Genomic DNA, 19,758 nt, shown 5'->3' on the forward strand with positions numbered 1-19,758 from the left:
AGAATCATGTTTTAGATTCTAGTTTCTTCAAAATAGTTTTCAGTTATTTCACCGTTTTTGTTAAGTACATAACTCCACATGTGTTGATTCTTAGTTTTGATGCCGTCATTCAGAATCTACAATGTAAATAGTAATGAGAATAAAGCAAACATATATTTCTCCCTAAACCAGCTGGGATTAACTCCAGCATCGTATTCCTTAAACAAGATAAGTAGTATTGAAAATTGATGGTTTATTAGATTGTGTATCTCCATCATGCACTTCCATGACTCTACCACTAGGTGGATACGTGCGCCAAGAGGATGTGCATGCAAAGTTTCAAACGGCAGGTCACTATAGTGGCAGGCTAGTAATGTTTTTATTATTATTATTATTATTATTATTAATATTATTATTATTGTTATTATTATTATTATTATTATTATTATTATTATTATTATTATTATTATTATTATTATTAATATTAATTTATTATTATTATTAGAATACAGGGTGACGTCATCACACTAACACACCACTTCTAAAACATTACACTTGAATAATACACGCGGTTTCAGGCAAACAGCTTACTGGTACATAATTTAACAACTATGTCCACATAAATAAATAAAAAATGGCACAAACATCATTTACTATAGTGTCTGTACGGCCATGTGTGTTTGGCGCATCATTGCTGTAGACAACGTTGCCGTGGAAGCCGCAGACGCTTGCCTGAAATGACCAACCTACATTGAAAAATATTTGACAAACGGATAGCTCAGCCAATAAAAGCCAGCATTGACGGGATATTAGACCAATCAAACCAATTAGAAGGCGGGGCTAACACAATCCTTGTCCTGGACGAGAGACGGTAACTGCAAATACAAAAGTGTCAAAATGATGCTGGCTGCCAACACGTTCGTTTTTTTTACTTAATTCACTTTGACATAGGCAGCTTAAAAGGCCGATGTTACCATGGCCACTTTCTGGGTCATGCAATTTAATTTTTCCTAACCCAGACAAAGGATTTCATTGAGCTTTCACCGTGTTTTTTGGTAAGTCTGCATGCGCAGCTATGAGCTGCCTAATCAGGGAAAATCGGTGTTTTCTTTTATCTTAAAGCAGGTTTTTGGCTGTAGTTGTCACGATGAATATTTTGTTGTCGCACATTACCGATCATTTGATGTTGTTAGCCGCACGAGTGTCGCTTGCGAAGGGACGAGGGGATGTAGGGCAGGAGAGAGACTGGACTGTCACTACGAAGGGAGCGAGCCATTGGGAGCTAGCAATGTCGTACTTCTGTCATATTTGACCAAGTTTAGCTACGTATACTGGATTATTCATGCATAGATTGTGTCATTATAAGTGGCTATAGCGAAGTCAAAACTGTGTCCACAGAACTTATGGAAGACAACCGGCATGTGATGTGTACTGCACAGCACACTTAATTTAAACACGAGGATGTAAATGCTGTGTGATAGTCGCATGCTGTTTAAATAAGCGTTTTAGCAAGCTGGCAAATACTCTTTAACAAATAAAATCCCGATGAACTCTAGTGCTCTCTTAGCTGTATCCATTTTAATGAACTTTAAACATGTATAGGCCCACAGGGGTCCAATTGTGGAGTTGATATTTTAATTTTCTTATTGTTTCTACTTTCTTTCACATCCAGCAAGACGAGCACATATTCTGGCAGAGGAAGACCTACCTACCTAAAACACCACAAGGCCTGGCCTGTCTCTTTGGATGAATCTTCTCTTTATTACTGGCTGAAATGCCTTGACCAAACCGCCACCGTAATGGCAGGATTAGTCTCCCTTTTGGATTTAGTGGTGATGGTCAGGAAGACCCCCTTGAATGCCCATGGCCCCAGCATAGTGATTCTGGGGATGACGCTGTTGTTAAATGTGATAGCAGCAGATTCACCTGTTGCAGGTAAGGGAACACCTGTCTCCGAGGTGCATAGTGTCATCAATTACTTCTGTTGATGTTTCCTTGAGCAAAGCAATGGATCATACCTCCCTCTCTCAGCTCAAGAGGCGCACCACTTTCACTCTGACATCTCTCCTTGCATGTGTGAAATCTAGTTCTCTGTGTTGAGTGCAACACAAATTATACAGCAATGTGTCATTTTATTGCAATGAATATATAATGATAATAATAATAATAATAAAACAATAATAACATATTTACATTAGTGATAGTGATCAGGACCTTGTTATAATAGCGGCATTAGCTCCAGCATCACGAGCTTCTTTCCTCGTACAATATGACTAATCAACATAACACAAAACCTCTATATTTCAATAATTATAAGCATGAATGATGCATGCTTAGATTTGCAACAACTTCTATTTCTTAGATTGCATTTTTAACTGGATTTTACAATCTGTTAACAATTTTGATTAAAAAAAAACAGAAATAAAAGCCATTGTCAGCCATTTTGATGAAAATTTTAATGTTTTTATAGTGTTTAAAATAAAAATCTATGCATATAGATTTTAAAAAATTGTCAAGTTCAAGCACTTATAAATCTCATGCACATTTCATATTTATTTTGTTTATAGTTTGCTTTTATTCATAGCACAGTTGTAGTTTCCTGCTGGTTCTCTTCAGCAAACCCCGTGATTTTTCAGTCCTCATTGCTTCATGACCTTCAAAAGGATGTTGTTTTGCAAGTGGTGTAATCACTAAACTGGGTGTAAAGTTATCTACAATACTTTTCAGTGTTCATTGAAAGGGTTTAAATCGATGCACTTGGTGGGATTTTCCCCAAGGCTTAATTTATGGATGTTGACAGTGGTCCACCCATCCCCCAACTCATTGCCTAGTTAACAGAACCTGCTAAAGGCAGTCATAAACCCATGTATTATGTGCTAATAGGATTATATATTAGTGACTGGCTGGCTGTCAGGAAGTGGAGAATTAGTAAATCCAAAACATGTTTATGCAATAACACCTTTGTTTGCAGCTTTATTTGTTAATCAGGACCCTCAGCATTCGTAAAGCGTGTGAGACCTGTCCAACACTCTTCTGTGATGCTGGTTGATCATTGATTTGGTTCACTTTTAAAATAACATTTCCCAGTGAAAAAAACGGTTGTGAATATTGTTAATACATTTGGAACGATTTTTGTTGTATTTGTGCAGTGTTTCCCACACCAGGTTAATACTTGGGCGGGCCACCCAAGTAAACTGGCCACCATCCAAGTCATTTTTTAAGATTTTTTTTATAAAAACATATAAAAAAATAAATAATAATAAATAACCGTGTCACGACCAGATATACAGCATATAACATTAGTTTGCCGTCACTCGTGAATCATGAGGTTAGAGGAGACACAAGTAGCAGGAGTCCACCCACCCAAGTAGATTTCAAATCTGTGGGAAACACTGTTGTGGTATATCAAATGTGGAAAATATTGTGGCCGAGTAGTTTAGTTTTTATTTTTATTTTGGTATGTAGAGTACGTATAGTGGTGTTGCAGTATATGAATATATGTGTGGACTACTTTATTAGGTTAAACCCATTGTCGTGTGTGTATACTAGCGAAATGTTTCGTATAATTTCATGCATTTGTTCCTAAGCCCTCATTATTCTGTTTTTGTTATGGTTTTGAGTGGTTACACTACTTGTATAAATTGACTGCCTTGAAGACTGTGTAAAATACTTGCATCTACTACTAGTCAGCTGAAGTTGCCATTTGGCATATTTTATAATGATGACCTTAATGCTCTTAACATCTGTCTTCTTATGGCAAAGCACTTGATACATGCCTTTGGTTTAACTAAGATAAAATGAGAGTGTTCTCTCACAAAGAGCAAAACAACTCATTTTTCTATGGTTTGGACAGGCATCAAACAATTTGTTGACAATTTAGAATCTGCCGCTCTCATATTAAGAGCTCTTTGCTTGAGCTGCACCTTATTGTATCATGGCAACAGGCAGAACATTAAGGACTAGTAATACATTGTCATAATACAACCAAAATATATCCCACAAGTCATCATCCAGATTTTAATATAGTGCAAATGTGTACAATAAGATTTTTCAACTAAACATTGAGCTTCGTATAATTGTGTGACCAAAATAATCTCAGCCCGACTGGCTGCTGCCGTAGCGTCCTTGGGCAAGATGCTGCAGACTAATTTGCTCCCGGTGTGTGTGTTCAATTAACCATTCCTTTTGATTGGATACAAAAATGTTCTTTTTTTGTGTGTGTGTCCAGTCCATTGTAAACCGTTGCCTCGTGAGGAGGTCTCTTCCCTTTTCCAGACAAGTTCACTTTCTAGTTTCTAGGTCAAACGGGATGGCGACTTGCATTTAATTACTCTTCCAGATCTGACATGACACAGCACTTTCCTTATGTATGTCACTTCTGTCTGTGTTTATGGGCATTTGCTTTGGCAACATAGCGCTCCTTCACTTTACAATGCAACTAAAAGACATTTTGAAACAAGACCACTGGTTTATTTTAGCACAGTCACTGGCAAGTTCAGCCTATGGAGCTGTAGGCCAGGGAAGACTAAGATAATAACCAGTGCAGTGAAATTGGATCTGTGTGGAGATGACAACATGGTCCTTCATTATTCATTATAGCAGGGGGGTAATGCTAGATCGATGGCTAGAACCCATCCAAACCAGTTCAGGGTGCTCCAGCACTTATAGAGTCAGAAAGAAGCTACTACTTTTCCTAACTCATCATCTCCACAAATCGGTATTCGACTCTGGTCATAGCAGTGAAGGCTGCTCAAGACTGGGTCAATGACATCAGGTGCTCTTATTAATCAGATTATTATCATTATTAGATGTAAGGTTTTATATTGAATTATCATGTTTGTGGAATGTGCTATATGGCCAGGGGCACTGATGCTTCAGAATGAAATAAGGTGCCCAAATTTTCATTTGGTCTCAGGACCAGCCGGAGAGTTACTGACAATTGAAGCAGTGTAGGAGGATTTCTGGGTTTCTCATGTTACATGTCTGCATTTTTTAGAGAATATATATATATAAATATATATATATATATATATATATATATATATATATATGCCCTGTGATTGGCTGGCAACCAGTTCAGGGTGTGCCCCGCCTACTGCCTGAAGCCAGCTGGGATAGGCTCCAGCAACCACCGCGACCCTAATGAGGAATAAGCAGCTAAGAAAATGGATGGATGGATGGATATATATATATATATATATATATATAGACGTAACATTAGATAATATTCTTTGGAGGCACTGGCATAAATATTAAAACCAGAACATGTTTGACTTTCATTTTTGTATGACAAAAATCTAGAAAATTGGTTACATTTGTCATATTGAGCTTTATGCTAGTGCTTACTTGAAGCGCGCTTTAAAAATAATCTTACGGTATTCTTGTTTTTAAAATGTTTTTACGTGTCAGTACAGCAGAATCCTGACTGTCCGACTGTCCTCAGCATGCTGAATGCCCAGCTCCAGCCAGCTGCAAAGAAACAATGATGAAAGGCGCTCAGCTAAAAACAGAACCATGTGTGAGGCCTTGTAGATTAACTACCATTAATACCAAACTAATGTTTTAATTACTAAAACAAGTAAAAGAAGTGATAGCATGGTGCGCGTCCTTGCGCTTTCCTGTCATCTACTGTGCCTTATAGATCATTCTCAATATAGCAGTATTGCATGTGCAATTGCCCAGCAACAAGCTAATTTTCTTGCATGTGTGATGCATCATGATTTCTCAGTCATTTGCATGTTGCAAGACTATTCATCACTTATTATGTTTAGTTCAACCCCAAAATGAGCATAGTCATACTTCCTACAAGCAATTCTTATGGCCACCCGTTGTCTGTAAGGCAGTTGGAGACAGAAATGCATTTGTTGTCCGTATCACAGTGTTCAACTACTGCTGCCACCTCTTGCCAAATATTTCTTTTTGATACCGATCAGATTAAGTTTGTTCTTTTTCTATATTGGCACAGTTGAAGCAAGGGAGGCAAAGGGAGGGCATTTTCTATGATTAAATTCTAGACGTCACCAGTACTGTCTACATGCAGGCATTATCAGGTTAGCTTTTAGGGTCGGGCAGGCAAGCGGACCTTTTATAATATTGATTCCTGGAAATAACTGCTATGTTTAAAATCCATTTGGACAAGAGCACTAAGAGCCCCGGCGGGGTGGAGCAATATATTTTAGCCCTCTCTAGCATGTACACCTCCACCAAGTATTAACTATTAAAATAAATAAATAAACGCAGGAACAAATGCTGCCACTGCACCTCTAACCCGATCTACAACAAAGTTTGATAGTTTCTTATTAGACGTATGTCCCTTTGTGTGGGGCTAAAAATGCATTGAACAATGTAATAATTGGCAACATTGTCATCATCTGTCCAACCATCCTTTAATCTCAACAATTAGGCTCAGTAGTGAGGCATTGTTTACTCATCTGTTGAGCAAGTCAGATTGCTATCACCCTCTGTGACTCATGCTATGCTTCTTTCCATAGTAGAATGTGTACATCGTACCTCTCTACGAAACCGCAACCTCACTCGTACCAGAAGCATCTTCCTCTGCCCACCTACCAAAATACTCAGTTTTGCCTACATATGTTGTAAATATTATTATTATTATTATTATTATTAATTCTGGTATTTATGATGGTTGATTACTAAACTTGTGAATTTCACAAATGGAGCTGTTGCTCAGTCAGTGCATATACAAAGTAGTTATTCATAAGAGCAGGTCTGAAAGAGACATGAAGGATCATGGCCAGATGAATGGAAGTGGAATCTCATTAGCCTGTGATTTCTCAAACCATGAATAAATTAAATTTCATGGCATTAATTCTTCAGTGTTGTCAAACTAATGAAACTGTTCCGCATTTTTTTGGCATGTGCTTCATTATGGGATCCATGAGAATGTGTGTTGAACAAGTCCGGCTTCCTAGGTAACCGCCTGGGAAGCACATTTTAAATTTAAACGTAAGTGAATAACATTTCATTTAGGAACTTAAGTAGGCGCTACGACCTAAACACATCTTTAACTCATTTGCTCCCAAAAACATATAAATATGTTCTATTTTAAATGTTTTAAGTGTCCCAAATATGTATTTATGCTTTCTATTTTAAATGTTCAAGTGTCCCAAAGACATATTTATATGTTTTTAATGGTGTTTTTTTCTGCTAAAGAATGCACTACCTTTGACCATGTGTGTTACACTTTGTCAAAACTAAAGATGAAGAACATGTCTTCAAGGATGCGCCACATCCCATTAACTGATTTGTATACCAAAGATAAGGGAAATGAATAATAAAAAGCTGTGGTAGAATGAAAGAGAAGTGCCAAACCTGAAAGCTTACTGTAGTTTACAGCTGAGAATTTGACATACATGGTCATATGAAATATTTGTCGGTGTCCATCTGCATAGGCCTCAGTGGTTTGTTTTACTGACATTACCAGTCCAACAATGTGTGACCAGCCTAGTGTAACACACTCAGGTTTCGGAGGGCCAGCTGGCAGATCTAGCCTTCAAGACCTGTGGGCCATTGCATAGCTGCTGTCTGTCACATACAACTACGCCTGGGTATCATTTCTGGTTAGCTGTCAGGAGTTAGATTTGTCCTAATTATTTGTCCTAAAAACTGTTCATTAACCTGGTGTGGAATGATGGTTTTTATAATCACATCAAATCACATAATCATCACATAGATTGTAAAAATTGGTATTTGAACAGTTAATTCATCCATCACCACCAATGATTGATGCAATTCTATATTCCGAATTGTATTTTCCATAGTTGTCCATAACAGAGGTCCAGTTTTGTTAGAAAATTGCAGTTGCTTGTTTGCATTCAGTTGTCAGCTGAAACCCGTAGAAAGATTGTTTCAGCTGCAGTTTTGTTTTAAAATGCTCTTTAATAACAAAGTTGAGTTGAGTTTTAATGTTTACACTCATTATTGTTGTTAACTCTGGTAATGGAGCTAGCCTTACTGAATTAACTTAATCTTCTCCTTGCGTCTCTGTAGATGAATCTCTATCAGGCTCTACACACCATGCTAAAGGATTTCTTGGAGATGTTTTGAGCCCAACAAGACCAATATTATCACCCTCGCCACCCTTTCTTACTACTACCTTTGGGAAGGACGACATGCCTGGCATTCAACAACTCTTTCCTCAAACACGTCACAAATCGTTCACTCTAAGTGACCTCAATGCTAAAGAATCACAGCCTCTTTCTACTCCATCATTGCATCCATCTCAACTTGTTTTGGGATCTTTTCCACAATTAGAGGAATCTAACCCTTCAATAGACTGGAAGGTGGCTCAGATCAATTCTGCCAAGCAAAAAACTGCCCTCTTGCAAACTCCTTCAATATCTCAGATGCAACCTCCGTTAAATTCATCGAGGCCTTCTTTTTTTGAAAAGTCAACAGTGCCACATCTTAGTTTTACAAAAGAAGCTCAAGATTTTCCTGGTGGAGAGTCAGAAAAAACACTTTTAACAACGATGTCACTACCTGATGGGCCAGGTGACCCACTGGATTTGAGTGATACACCATCAGATGAAGCTTTTATTTTAGATCGTGTCTTACTAGACCCTACAAAGGGTCGAAGTACAATTCAGTATGGTAACCATCTACACACAAGTTCGCCAATGCCAGAGAATAAACCAGTGTCCATTATCCCCAATCAATATGAGATTTTATCCCCAAGCTACCATGTGCCTTTCATCGACCCTCATTTTATTTCCCCATCATCTGAACCAACAGAAGCTCCGCCAGAGGACTTCTACCCTTCAAACACCATCGACTTCGATTGGGGGAGTGGAGATTATTTGGAGACGATAACATTCAGTCCAGAAGAAGAGGATTACTCTCTGGCCACCAAAGTGCCCGACACATACGATCAAGAGGACAATAGAGAACATTACGATACAGCCTTTCCCTCCAGGGTGGGAACATCTCTTTCGTCTTTGCATCGTCTTCATATCATGCCATTGTCAAGTCCCGTGACGGTGTATTCAACACATTTACTTCTAACATCAATGGATTCCTCTTCTCTTTTCCCAGTTCACTCCACAATACATCCCACGTTTGATCTTACTCCCACAGTTAACAGTGAGGCATTAGAAGCATCAGACAACATAGAGTGGCTGGATGCTTACAGTATTCAACCAACCGATGTCCTGTTACCTGACATGAACAGCTTGGAGTATTACACCACACAGCTGGAGAAGTCTGGTTCAGGGAGTAAAGCTGAACAAAGAGGGAATGTCACTATGCTGTCCATCAGTTCTTCAGACATCACACCCACCAGCAGCATCACCGACAATGTAAAAGTAACTGAGGATGACTCCTATAGTGATTTGTCAGGCTTTGAACCTCATAGTAAAACAACTATTGTGAGAACAGAGATTTTCAATAGCTCAACACCTTTTCTGCACCATTCTGAAGTCACAACAACCTTTCCTGACGCCTCCTTCTCCCTCTTGGCTACTCATATGTCAACTATAGATTGGTCTGCTGCTACTCATAGCGTTGACCTGCATAGCTCTGTAGTTATACTACCGAGTGCTACAGAGTTTTTGCCGGATGATGTCATGTCTTCCTTCTCCTTGACTGATGTCCAGTGGTTTGTCACAGAGGTCTTCCCACTAAGTACTGCCCTGCACCCTACTTCCGTCTTCTCTGCAACAACAGCCTTCTCATCTGGTCCTACTGAACATCCTTCAACTGAACAAGCGATCATTAACACTTCGGTTTCATTCAATGGGTCTTTGCCCCCCCCTGTTATGTTGGGTGATCAGGGAGTGACTAAAGATGAATTTGACAATCCAGCCACAATGACCTTGATCCCAACCAACAGTGAAGCTAATACCATCTCACCCATAGCCACTTCTCCAAATGCCAACACAAGTTCTCATCAAACTCTCAACGTTAACCCTGTCACGGGTGGTGAGTGGCAGACTACAACTATGACATCCAGACAGTACCTCTGCAACCTTGAAAAGCCTGAGTATTTAATTAAAATAGGTAAGTCATTTTGTTCTCCTATTAAAGTGTACCTCTGGAGTAACATTTTGAGGATGGGGAAACGGAGCACACTGTATATTGTAACGTTTGATAAATACCTGGTGTTCCCTTTTTTGTGTCGAGTCTTGTATTTGCCAAAATAATTGGGCTCGTTAATTTTAATACTAGTCGCCATGTTTGGGATGGATGTGACGTCCCCACGTTGACAGGCCGTTACTCGCACGCAATAGTTTCTATTCAAGGAAACACCAGATCGCTTGCCTATGGATGTACTGTGTCATCCAGACTTTACTACCGTATTTATTTAAACGGAAAGGTTATAACCTGACCCAATTTCCAGCTTTCATACAGTGGTAGAATACTTACATACGTGTCAGCACCTCCTCCTGTCTCATCTTATTCGTCAGCGAACGGGCGTCGCCACTTACAGATCGCTGGACCTTCCGTGAGTATTGACTCTAGAGAGTTGTGAGAATGACTCGGATTTGTCAAAAAATGTCCGTTGTGCTGAGACGGCTTTCATCGTAGTGACGTCTTGGCTTCGCACCTCACCGGTGAATATGATTGCGAGCAGTAGCTGTCATGGTGTCTCAACAAAATTGTTCCCGGAGCTATTACAAGCCAACTTTAATATAACCAGTGTAACAAAAAAAAAGGCATTTAGACGCAGTTTTTTAAATTATAAACCCTATATATTTCTCCTTCTGACCACCACAGGTACACTTTAAGTTACACTCGACCTGTAGCTATACTTTGTTTGTAATTACTGCCAATTATCACTGGATTTTATGCTTTACTGTAAAGGTTTGCCATCTGGGACCAAAGTTGGATATGCCAAATCTCTAGTCGGAGAGATCCTGAAGCGGGAATTTAACAAATCCTTTGAGTTACAGGTATATTATTTTCTATGGTGGAATTAGAAAGAATTATTGATTTTCTACTATAGATGCAGTGATACCTTGATTTAAGAGTTTAATTTGTTTCATGACCATGCTCTTAAGTTAAAACACCCATATCGCAACTCATCTTTCCCTATTGAAATCACCAACACTAGTACTAGTACTAAACAGTATGGTATTTTACTTTAGAAAACCACAAAGTATTAATATAATTAAATAGAATATGAACAGTTTGTGCACCACTGATTTCAGGCTTTAGTTCCCATTGACAAAATGCTCCTTCTGTTGTGTGCGCTTGGCCATGAGAGAAAGGTATAATAAAAACACTTAACAAAGAAGAAATTCACAGTGCCTCAGGAAGCTGCATTAGTATGATGCCTTTTCTCAGAGGCTAAAGATTATATGCCTGTGAGTATTGTCTGTATACATGTGTTACTCCACTGTTTGTGTTCAAATATCCATTCAATAAATCAATGCAGGTGTTTGTAGCCCGTCAATGACATTTTGCATTGTGTGTTAGCATTAACCGAGCGGACTTTTGAAAGCTACGGTATGGGCTTTGGTTTAAAACATTTGTTTTATGTTGAAGCAATCATTGCATATGGAATTTTTCATAATGTGCTGCATGTTCCGAAGTTAGCTTCCACCATTTATCACTTGTAACTCAAATCTTTGCTCACAACTCGAAGAAAAACATCTCATCTCCAAAAACTCGTAAGTCGAGATACCACTGTACAGCTAGTATGTATTTTTCCTGTACTGACTGCCCCATGTGATTGTTATAAAAGAGTCAACTTTATTGCTTTGTATGTTAAGGTCATAGAGCCACCACCAAAGTTTGTATTTCGGGTCGTAGCCGATCAAGTTGTGTACACAGCCATATCCGTCATCAACGCCTTACAAAGGTCCGGACGCCACTTCCTGTCTGTGTCGCCCCACTGGATGATACAAGACAATAAATATCAAGTACACACAGGTGAATTAGCTTTTAAATGACTCAAATAGGATACATATTTTTCAGCATAATACGTTGTTCTCATACTGTGTTTAAATTCCTTCTTCTTCTCCCTATGTGAAGTGCTGCAGTTTGTTCCAGGTCACATTGATGTACGGTTTTGCAGCTTCAGTGAGCGCATTGAGCGAGGTTTGACCATGGCCATTGCAGAAGTGCGTCAGCGCTCCAAGGCGTCAACCAATTTCACAGTGCATGTAAGTGGTGGGAAATGGTTGGAAAATATGAATTATCACCTTGCGCTTTGCTGTCAAAATTTGAAAACATCTGTTTTTCCTTTTTTTGTCCTGTGCTTGTCCTTTGCAAGCAAAATCTGCATTGTTGAATTGTAATTGAGAAAGAAGGGAATGGTTGCTGAAATTATTTCATCTTAAAAAAATACTTGCAATGTGACCTTGGGTAAGAGTTGTGTGATCATTGTTTTCAAAGTGTTCGTAAATGTCTTATTTTAAAAAAGTCTAACATAATCATTCTGCTTTCATGGAGAACTAGAAAAATCTGAGAATATTTAATGTTGAGAGCCTGAAATTCTAATGATTAGGACAATTTAAAATTAATCAAGTCTCTAAATCAATTTTGTCAAAGTATATATTGCACAGAGAAGCAAGGGGGGAAAAAACATAATCATTTTTTGTTCCAGTTTTTGAGAATTATAGGAACTTGCTTTTTAGTAATAAATGGCTTTTATGTACAGAGCTGGATTTTGTAGAAATTTGTGCAACCCAATCTTGTAGCTTTTATATATATTCAAATTGTTTAAGAATTTGTTGCAGCAAGGATTCATTTCATATATAACTAAATGAGAATGCCCTGGGCCGTACTGCCCAATTGTATGACCTACTTTTGATTAACTGAAGGTTAACTCGTTCAGAAAGTGACAAGATTTTCTACAAAAGTCAAGCTGAAAATGACTTTGCCGTACAGACCCTCATAAATTGAACATGATTGTGCTGCAGATTATCAATATTACCATGGCAGTTCCTAAAAATCAGCAACAACTGGGGCGTTATCCAGTGGATATCACCTTCACCGTGCACAGCCCCCAGGGTTATCTAATGGGATCAGAGGTCAGCATTGCTCTAATGCAGCTCACCAAAGTGGAATTCAGCTATTATATGGGCTTCCCTGTCCTGCAGATTGCTGAGCGTAAGTTTGACATTTTTTATTTTATTTTGTTATATCAGCATTTTTCACTTAAATGTATATCACAGCGAGCTATCTTATTTGACCTTTATTCTGATGGTGGCTGGAACAATGTCATGACATGATTTATTTATTTTTTCATCGAAAGCGTTTCATTATCCAGAGTTAAACACAAGCCTATCCCTTCGCTCCTCCTGGGTGAGAACAGGTAGGATGGATTCTGTCCATTGTGATGATCTGCCATACATTTAATCAAGTTCGGCAACTTTTGTGTGATATGTATATTCTGCATATCTTTGTTCTGCTTTTCATAACCATAGTTCTCTTGGGAGTGTCGGACAGCGACGTGGGCCAGAGGACCTTTCAAGCCAACATAGAACGCAGGGTTGCCGTGCTACTTGGAGAGGCCATGGGATTAATCAGGCGTGTCAAGAGAGCCACCAATGTTGGCAACAGCAGCGTTCAGGTACCCGCTATATATAACTGTATTTATATAGTCCCGGTGACCCTTCTGTGTCAGAGTGAATATCTTACAACACAGTTATCAAACTCAAGGCCCACGGGCCAGATTCGGCCCACCACGTCATTTTATGTGGCCTGCAAAGGCAAATCATATTTATCGACTTAATAATGTTGATATATTGCAAGCTTTTTTTTACAGTCGCCCTATTGGCTTCTGATTTCAGAACTTATCCATCAATTTTTTTGTCTATACAATATGTGTAGTAATATGAGGCGATCATACATTTCATGGGTTTATATGGGTTCACAGTCATAAGGGCACCTCTGAGGGAACTCATTATTATGATGTGGCCCGCAACAAAAATGTGTTTGGCACCCTTGTCCCTTGTGATATGTGTTGTATTTTCACTGTTAATTTTGGCAAAAACTAGGGGTTGGCGAGTATTGATCCCAGGTATCAGGATCAGACTGATTTCCGGCCTTATTTCAAAATATTGGCACTCGCTACAGCGCAATAGTGGTTTTTGGACGTTAAATTTCTCTAAGTATACAGGTATATATCGAAATAGGAAAAGAGAATAGAAAATTGTCATTAATTCATGCAATTTTAAGGAAAAAGTATTATTTATTTTTTTATTTACAGTTTATGGGTGCTTAGTATTATATTAGTGACTACTCAAGAGTTGAGTACTCGTACTGGTATTTGTCTTATCGAACATCCCTAGCAAACACTTGCATTTCTGTGACTATCTTTAGACGTTTATGGTGCTCCTGAGATGTCCAGCTTTTCATAAAAAAATTGAGCTCTTGATAGATGGAAGATTGACCATTGAAAAGGATTTCTTCTTTGTGCCATTTGCTAATTGCCACTGCCTGGTGCACGTCTGAACGACCTCGCTACCAAGTGAGTACTGAGGGCTCCTTATTTGAGCTTTTCAGTGTTGGTGTAACCACTGAAAGCCTTCTGCTTTACTAATCAGGCTTTAGCTTTTGTGGAGTTGCCCTGCACCTGCTCATCAGCCTCACATGGAGCTGGATGGGACCATGTCACCATGGCAACAGCATCCCATTCAAAGACCCTAAATGCACAAAGTGCTGTTCCTTTTCTTCCCTGTAGTCCTCCTTGATGCTTCCTGTGAGCTGCAAAGCTGCAAAAATCAAATCAATTATTCATTGTTTCTCTCTCATGCCTGCGTCTTGCATTTGGTATGATGAAGAAATGGTCTCTGTTTTTGAGAGGGTAGACATCCAGAGAGCCAGAGATTAGTGTTTGGTAAAAGATTTAGCCATCAGAAGAAAAAGGAAATGCAATACAGAACGTTTTTCAACTGGAAGGTTGCCAGAGTGATAACAATCTTCCTGGCTGAAAAGCAAGCTAATATAACTGTGCCAGACCTTTCTGTCTTGTTGTGTCATTTTGTTGTTAGTTTTTTAAACCAAGAGGTCCTTTGAGGGTACTGTGATTGATACAAAAAATTAAATAAAAAAATACAACTTTTTAAATCACACACATTTCACACTTCTATCCACCCGGTATCAGAAGTATCTCGAGTGCTCCCTGGATGCAAGAGTCTGCACAGATGTCTTCTCTCAGGCATGACCTTCACTTGCATTTTCCAGTAATTCGGACTCAATCGACCGTGTTGTGCCGTTGGGCATTCAGAGGGAGATTGTGCATACACAAACACACAAAAATGTATTATAAAATAATGATTGCTGTAATTACGATAAAGTAAGAAATTTGACTTGGCTTGATAGATGAAACTCAATTTTTCTCAGATATTTCCGGTAAGTGACTGCTATGAGGTACAATCCCTTCTAGTGTTATCAATATATTACATTTTAGTTTGTCACATTAGCTTTGATTTAAACAAGGTACCACACTCTCTATTGGGAAATTATTTCATTATTTAAATTGTGATTAGCATGTCATACTAATTTTTCTTGTTTCTTGTTCTTGTTTTGTCTCATCCTTTATCCTATTTTCTTTCTTCTTGTGCTGTCTTTTGGTTCGGAATATGATGACATGGTGATTGCTAAATTCATGCATTATAAATATCCGGACAGATTTGGCCCTGAACAGTAATAACACCCATTTAATGTTTCACTGTCTTTTTCGAACATCTGGACATGTTTATACATGTGATATCTGAGTCACATGTTTTCGTTTCCTGTTCTCAAAAGATATCCATGCTAAAATCTCCCAGCCAGCCAACCATTTATGGCAATATTGATTTTGTGCAGGGGCAAGGCTTGCTGCGCCTGTTTGGCTGACCACTCTACGCCATGCCGGGCATTCTATGCCTTGCCTACTGACAATTTGATGACAGAAAGTCGATAGAAAGTTACGCCTGTTCGGACCACGTCTATATTGTGGCGCAGCTGATCTAACATTTTGGTGAATTCGGTTGGAGCAGAAGCAGACAGATTCTCAGCCTTGTTGACATGTGCGTGGGGGTCATTGTATTTCATCCATAATATGACAAAAGCAGATATCAAACCCTCAGAATCATTGTAAAAACTAGAGCTTGGACTCACACCAAAAATCCACATTCACTATTCATACTACTGACATTAGCCACTGAATCAACAATTCAACTCGAATAGGTTAGCCAATATACTTTTGCTGAAAAACACGTCAAAGTGCTACGAATAAAAATCCAATTTGATTAAAATGGTAAATGATGATGATGATATGATGTAACATTTTTAACGTATGCTTACAAAGCCATTTTACGTAATCTCATTCAAAAATATCGCCGTGTATCCCACACCGGCCAGCAGGTTGATGCGGCATATGAACACATAAAGGTTGACCTCTTTAGTTTAAAATAACTTATTTTAATCTTCAAGATTGGACTCTGGCTAGCTGCAGAACTAATGATGTTTTTTTCCCTTTAGTTCCATTTTAAATGCTTCTACGTTGCTACTAGCCCCATCCTAGCTAGTAGTTTGTCTCTCAGGCTGGCATCAAAGTCTGAAAACTCCCTTTGTTGCTAGTAATGTCGTTTGGCGATCGTCAGTGAGGCATTAGCCAACCAAATATTCCCGTTGCTAGGACGGTGTTTGCTGCATCCGGAGGATGTAGGTACCAGGCGCTATCTGACAATATTCTCATAAATACTTCCAGGCGTCCGCTCGAATGTAGTGCATATGTGGCTTTCAATTATGTGCACTCCCCAACGTAGATACGTCCGCCATAGAGAGACATGACATCCAAACATTCCTCTCTGATGACAATATGTTATGACGCGTTCTGACTCATATGTCTGCGGAATTACCAACACCCAGTCTAACATGCCTCTGTGCAGATTTATGCCGCACATTTCACCGGTCACAAAAAGAGAGACATATTTTTCAGCCTTGTGATTGAGTGGCCATCCACCCAAGGATGTAACTCGCGTTGATCGCAAAGTTAACTCCTGTTTGTCATGTCAATTCATAGGTTGTGAGCATGAACCGGCCTGTAGGTGTGGACCATCGCTTGGAAGTTGTGTATTTTGTGGAACGCCCTAATGGCCAGAGGGTCCCTGCTGTTGAAATGGCCAATATTCTCAACAGCTTGGATGTCCAAAAGGCCGCCATCATCTTGGGGTATCGTGTTGAGGGTGTTTTAGCACAACGTGAGTATCTTCAATATGGCAGTTCACTGATATGGGGGTTCTTAAGTTCGTTGTGTACCTGTATACAGTTTTTGAATGTCAAGTAACAAACACGTGGTCCAAATTTTTGGTACCGTTCCAAAAAAGAGAGGAAACCCCTCCCCATGTTCATTGCAATAAAAACAGTTGAGACTGGAATCAAATGCATTAAGAAGACTCAGAGTTTTTGAATGACTAAAAAAGAACACTGCACCTACTGTGAAACATAGAGGAGGCTCCATTGTGATCTGGGGCTTTTTTTTTTTTGCTGCATCCAGCAAATAGTTTCTGAATCTGTGCAGGGTGCAATGAACTCTCAATGTTGGAGTGCAACATGTTGCCTGCTGTCAAAAAGTTTGGTTTCAGCCACAGGTCACGAGTTCTCCAGCAAGTTAAAGACCCCCCAAAAAAACACACAACACTGGATTATTCTGAAGTGGCTTTCTGATTCCTGAACTGAATTCTATTGAACAAAAATATGGTGCAGAAGTCTCACCAAAATTTACAGGAATGTTCATTTGCATTCATCAAAAAGCTGTGCAAAAAATTAATCTTCTTTTTCAAGCTATTTTAATTTATTATTTATTAAATGTATTTATTTATCATTTTATTTATTAAATTTATTTATAGGTTTTACTTTTTGAATGAAAAAATACAACCGTTTTGTCCATGAGTGTATCAGAAATAAGGACACTAACCTTCTGATCCTTCATGTTAGTTAATTATCCTCTCTTGCATGCAATGTACCAAAAGTCTGAATCTGAAGAAGGGACAAGCTAATGAGAGTCCCTTCAAGGGAGCTTTGTCTTCATGCTGACTGTTTCTACTTAATTCACTTCCCCAAGGCTAACACAAAAGTTCATTACAAGTAATGAAGGTCTGTTTTGTTAATATTACAGCTAAGAGACAAGAACAAACGGAAAAACTGCATCTCCACCTTGTGTGTGGCATCACATAATCACAACAGAAACAAATTCTTATAATATGTGATCACCTCCTGTTTGTTACACTTCAGCTGTAGAGAAGGTGCCAGCGTCACCTTCTGACACTGATAACCCCAACATGTGGATTATCATCGGAGTGGTGATTCCTCTCCTGCTGGTCATCGTCATCATTGCCATCCTCTACTGGAAATTGTGTCGGATAGATAAGCTGGAGTTTCAGCCAGATGCCATGACGTCCATCCAGCAGAGGCAGAAGGTAAATACTACAGAGCTGTTTTGGAATTAGGGTTGATTTCCTGATTTATTCATATTGCATCCCCATCTCAAAATATCTTCTTATATTATTAGTCAAATAAATAGATATACTGTACATTTAGTAAAAAAAAAAAAAATTCTGCTCCATGTTTGTTCTTTTCCATGTTGCTAACTACCTATTTTGACTGTACTTGAATAGTAGCGTCACTGGCATTTTCGTGGTTCACTGGCCTGACTTCATGCAAGCAGCATGTGTTCAGTTCTCATTCAGTGATGGTTTGAATGCGTATGTGATTGGTTGTGTGTTTCCATATGTGCACGTGATCGACTCCACTTTTGTCCTGACGTCAGTTTGGATAGCCTCCATCTTCCTGCAAGCCAGAGCAGAAAAAGCTGTATAATTATTGTATGACAAAGCTATTTTTTTTTCTTCTAAGAAAAGCATAGCATAGCGTATCGCAGGTCCTAAAACAGCACCAGACAACAATATTGTTTCTCAGCCGCTCATTCCTCAGGCAAGTCCGGACTCCCGACATTATTAAAGGGTACTTAAATGTATTTTGGGCTTCCTGTCTTACCAGGCAGTGTTTGATGTGTCTTTTTCCAGCATTGTTCCTCTTCTAGCAGTAAATGTTCTGTTTTTGAAGCTTGTGAACCCATATTGATGCCATTTGGTTTAATGTACAAAGGAAGCACATTTTACTTGATAATTCCTAATCACCCTTCTGCTCACAGTCTGCTACCTCACAGACCCCCGTTCACCAGACACTACCTCAACATGAGAGGGCTATTGAGTTTAGTAAAGAAGAAGAAGGAGAGTGGGGATATGAGGAGGAAGAAGAGGAGTATGAAGATGAAGAGAATTCTGTTAAAAACAGAAAGGTATCAAATAGTAGGTGCAGAGTAGTGTTTGGTAGTTTGTCGAGTGTGTGTGTGTGCTTGCTGTCCCGAGTGTTTTTTTTTAAATATGCTAAGACACGACATCATAGCTACACATGGAAAGAATCGATCCTGTCAATCGTTGCATCTGCTCAGGGAACACTCTCTCTAAAGAGCAATGACAGTACAAGCAGTGAGGAGGAGGAAGAAGACGATGAAGGAGATGATGAGGAAGAAGAAGAACTTAAGAAGTTGGAAACGAAGCCATTCAAAGCAGAAGGAAAAAATGGGCAAAAAAGCAAGGCAACACAAAAGAAAACAGAGAAGATGAAGAATGAAGAGGGAATGTTCCCAAAAGGGAGGCGGGTCAAGGAGGAGGTACAGGCTGTAGTAGCCAGACAGATCGATGTGTTAGTGGCTTTACTGGACATTAGGACCAAGCCCTCTGTTAATTGTGTATCATGGCAGTGGTAGTTTTTATTTTTATTTATTTATTTTTTTAGATTTGTTGTAAAATATCGACCAAG

General features: G+C 39.0%; 1 protein-coding gene across 9 annotated transcripts in view; it reads left to right on the forward strand.

Annotated features, from left to right (window-relative positions):
• The first annotated feature begins 837 nt into the window (after positions 1 to 837).
• LOC147175944 (UPF0606 protein KIAA1549) overlaps positions 838 to 19,758 on the forward strand; it is a 29,822-nt gene continuing 10,901 nt past the window's right edge. For 6 of the 9 annotated variants that reach the window (XM_086073989.1, XM_086073994.1, XM_086073993.1 and 3 more), the window contains exons 1-13: positions 838 to 1,034; positions 1,652 to 1,914; positions 7,990 to 9,996; positions 10,801 to 10,889; positions 11,712 to 11,871; positions 11,974 to 12,104; positions 12,864 to 13,053; positions 13,199 to 13,258; positions 13,371 to 13,516; positions 16,958 to 17,135; positions 18,169 to 18,353; positions 19,088 to 19,234; positions 19,388 to 19,609. In XM_086073989.1, coding sequence (XP_085930115.1) covers positions 1,779 to 1,914; positions 7,990 to 9,996; positions 10,801 to 10,889; positions 11,712 to 11,871; positions 11,974 to 12,104; positions 12,864 to 13,053; positions 13,199 to 13,258; positions 13,371 to 13,516; positions 16,958 to 17,135; positions 18,169 to 18,353; positions 19,088 to 19,234; positions 19,388 to 19,609 — 3,651 coding nt within the window. In that variant the 5' untranslated portion in view covers positions 838 to 1,034; positions 1,652 to 1,778. The remainder of the gene's footprint in view (positions 1,035 to 1,651; positions 1,915 to 7,989; positions 9,997 to 10,800; positions 10,890 to 11,711; positions 11,872 to 11,973; positions 12,105 to 12,863; positions 13,054 to 13,198; positions 13,259 to 13,370; positions 13,517 to 16,957; positions 17,136 to 18,168; positions 18,354 to 19,087; positions 19,235 to 19,387; positions 19,610 to 19,758) is intronic. The other 3 variants (XM_086073991.1, XM_086073997.1, XM_086073998.1) reach the window with 3 other exon arrangements.

Source organism: Leptonotus elevatus, chromosome 4, assembly GCF_054856555.1.
Source record: "Leptonotus elevatus isolate MCC_2025b chromosome 4, RoL_Lele_1.0, whole genome shotgun sequence".
NCBI lineage: Eukaryota > Metazoa > Chordata > Actinopteri > Syngnathiformes > Syngnathidae > Leptonotus > Leptonotus elevatus.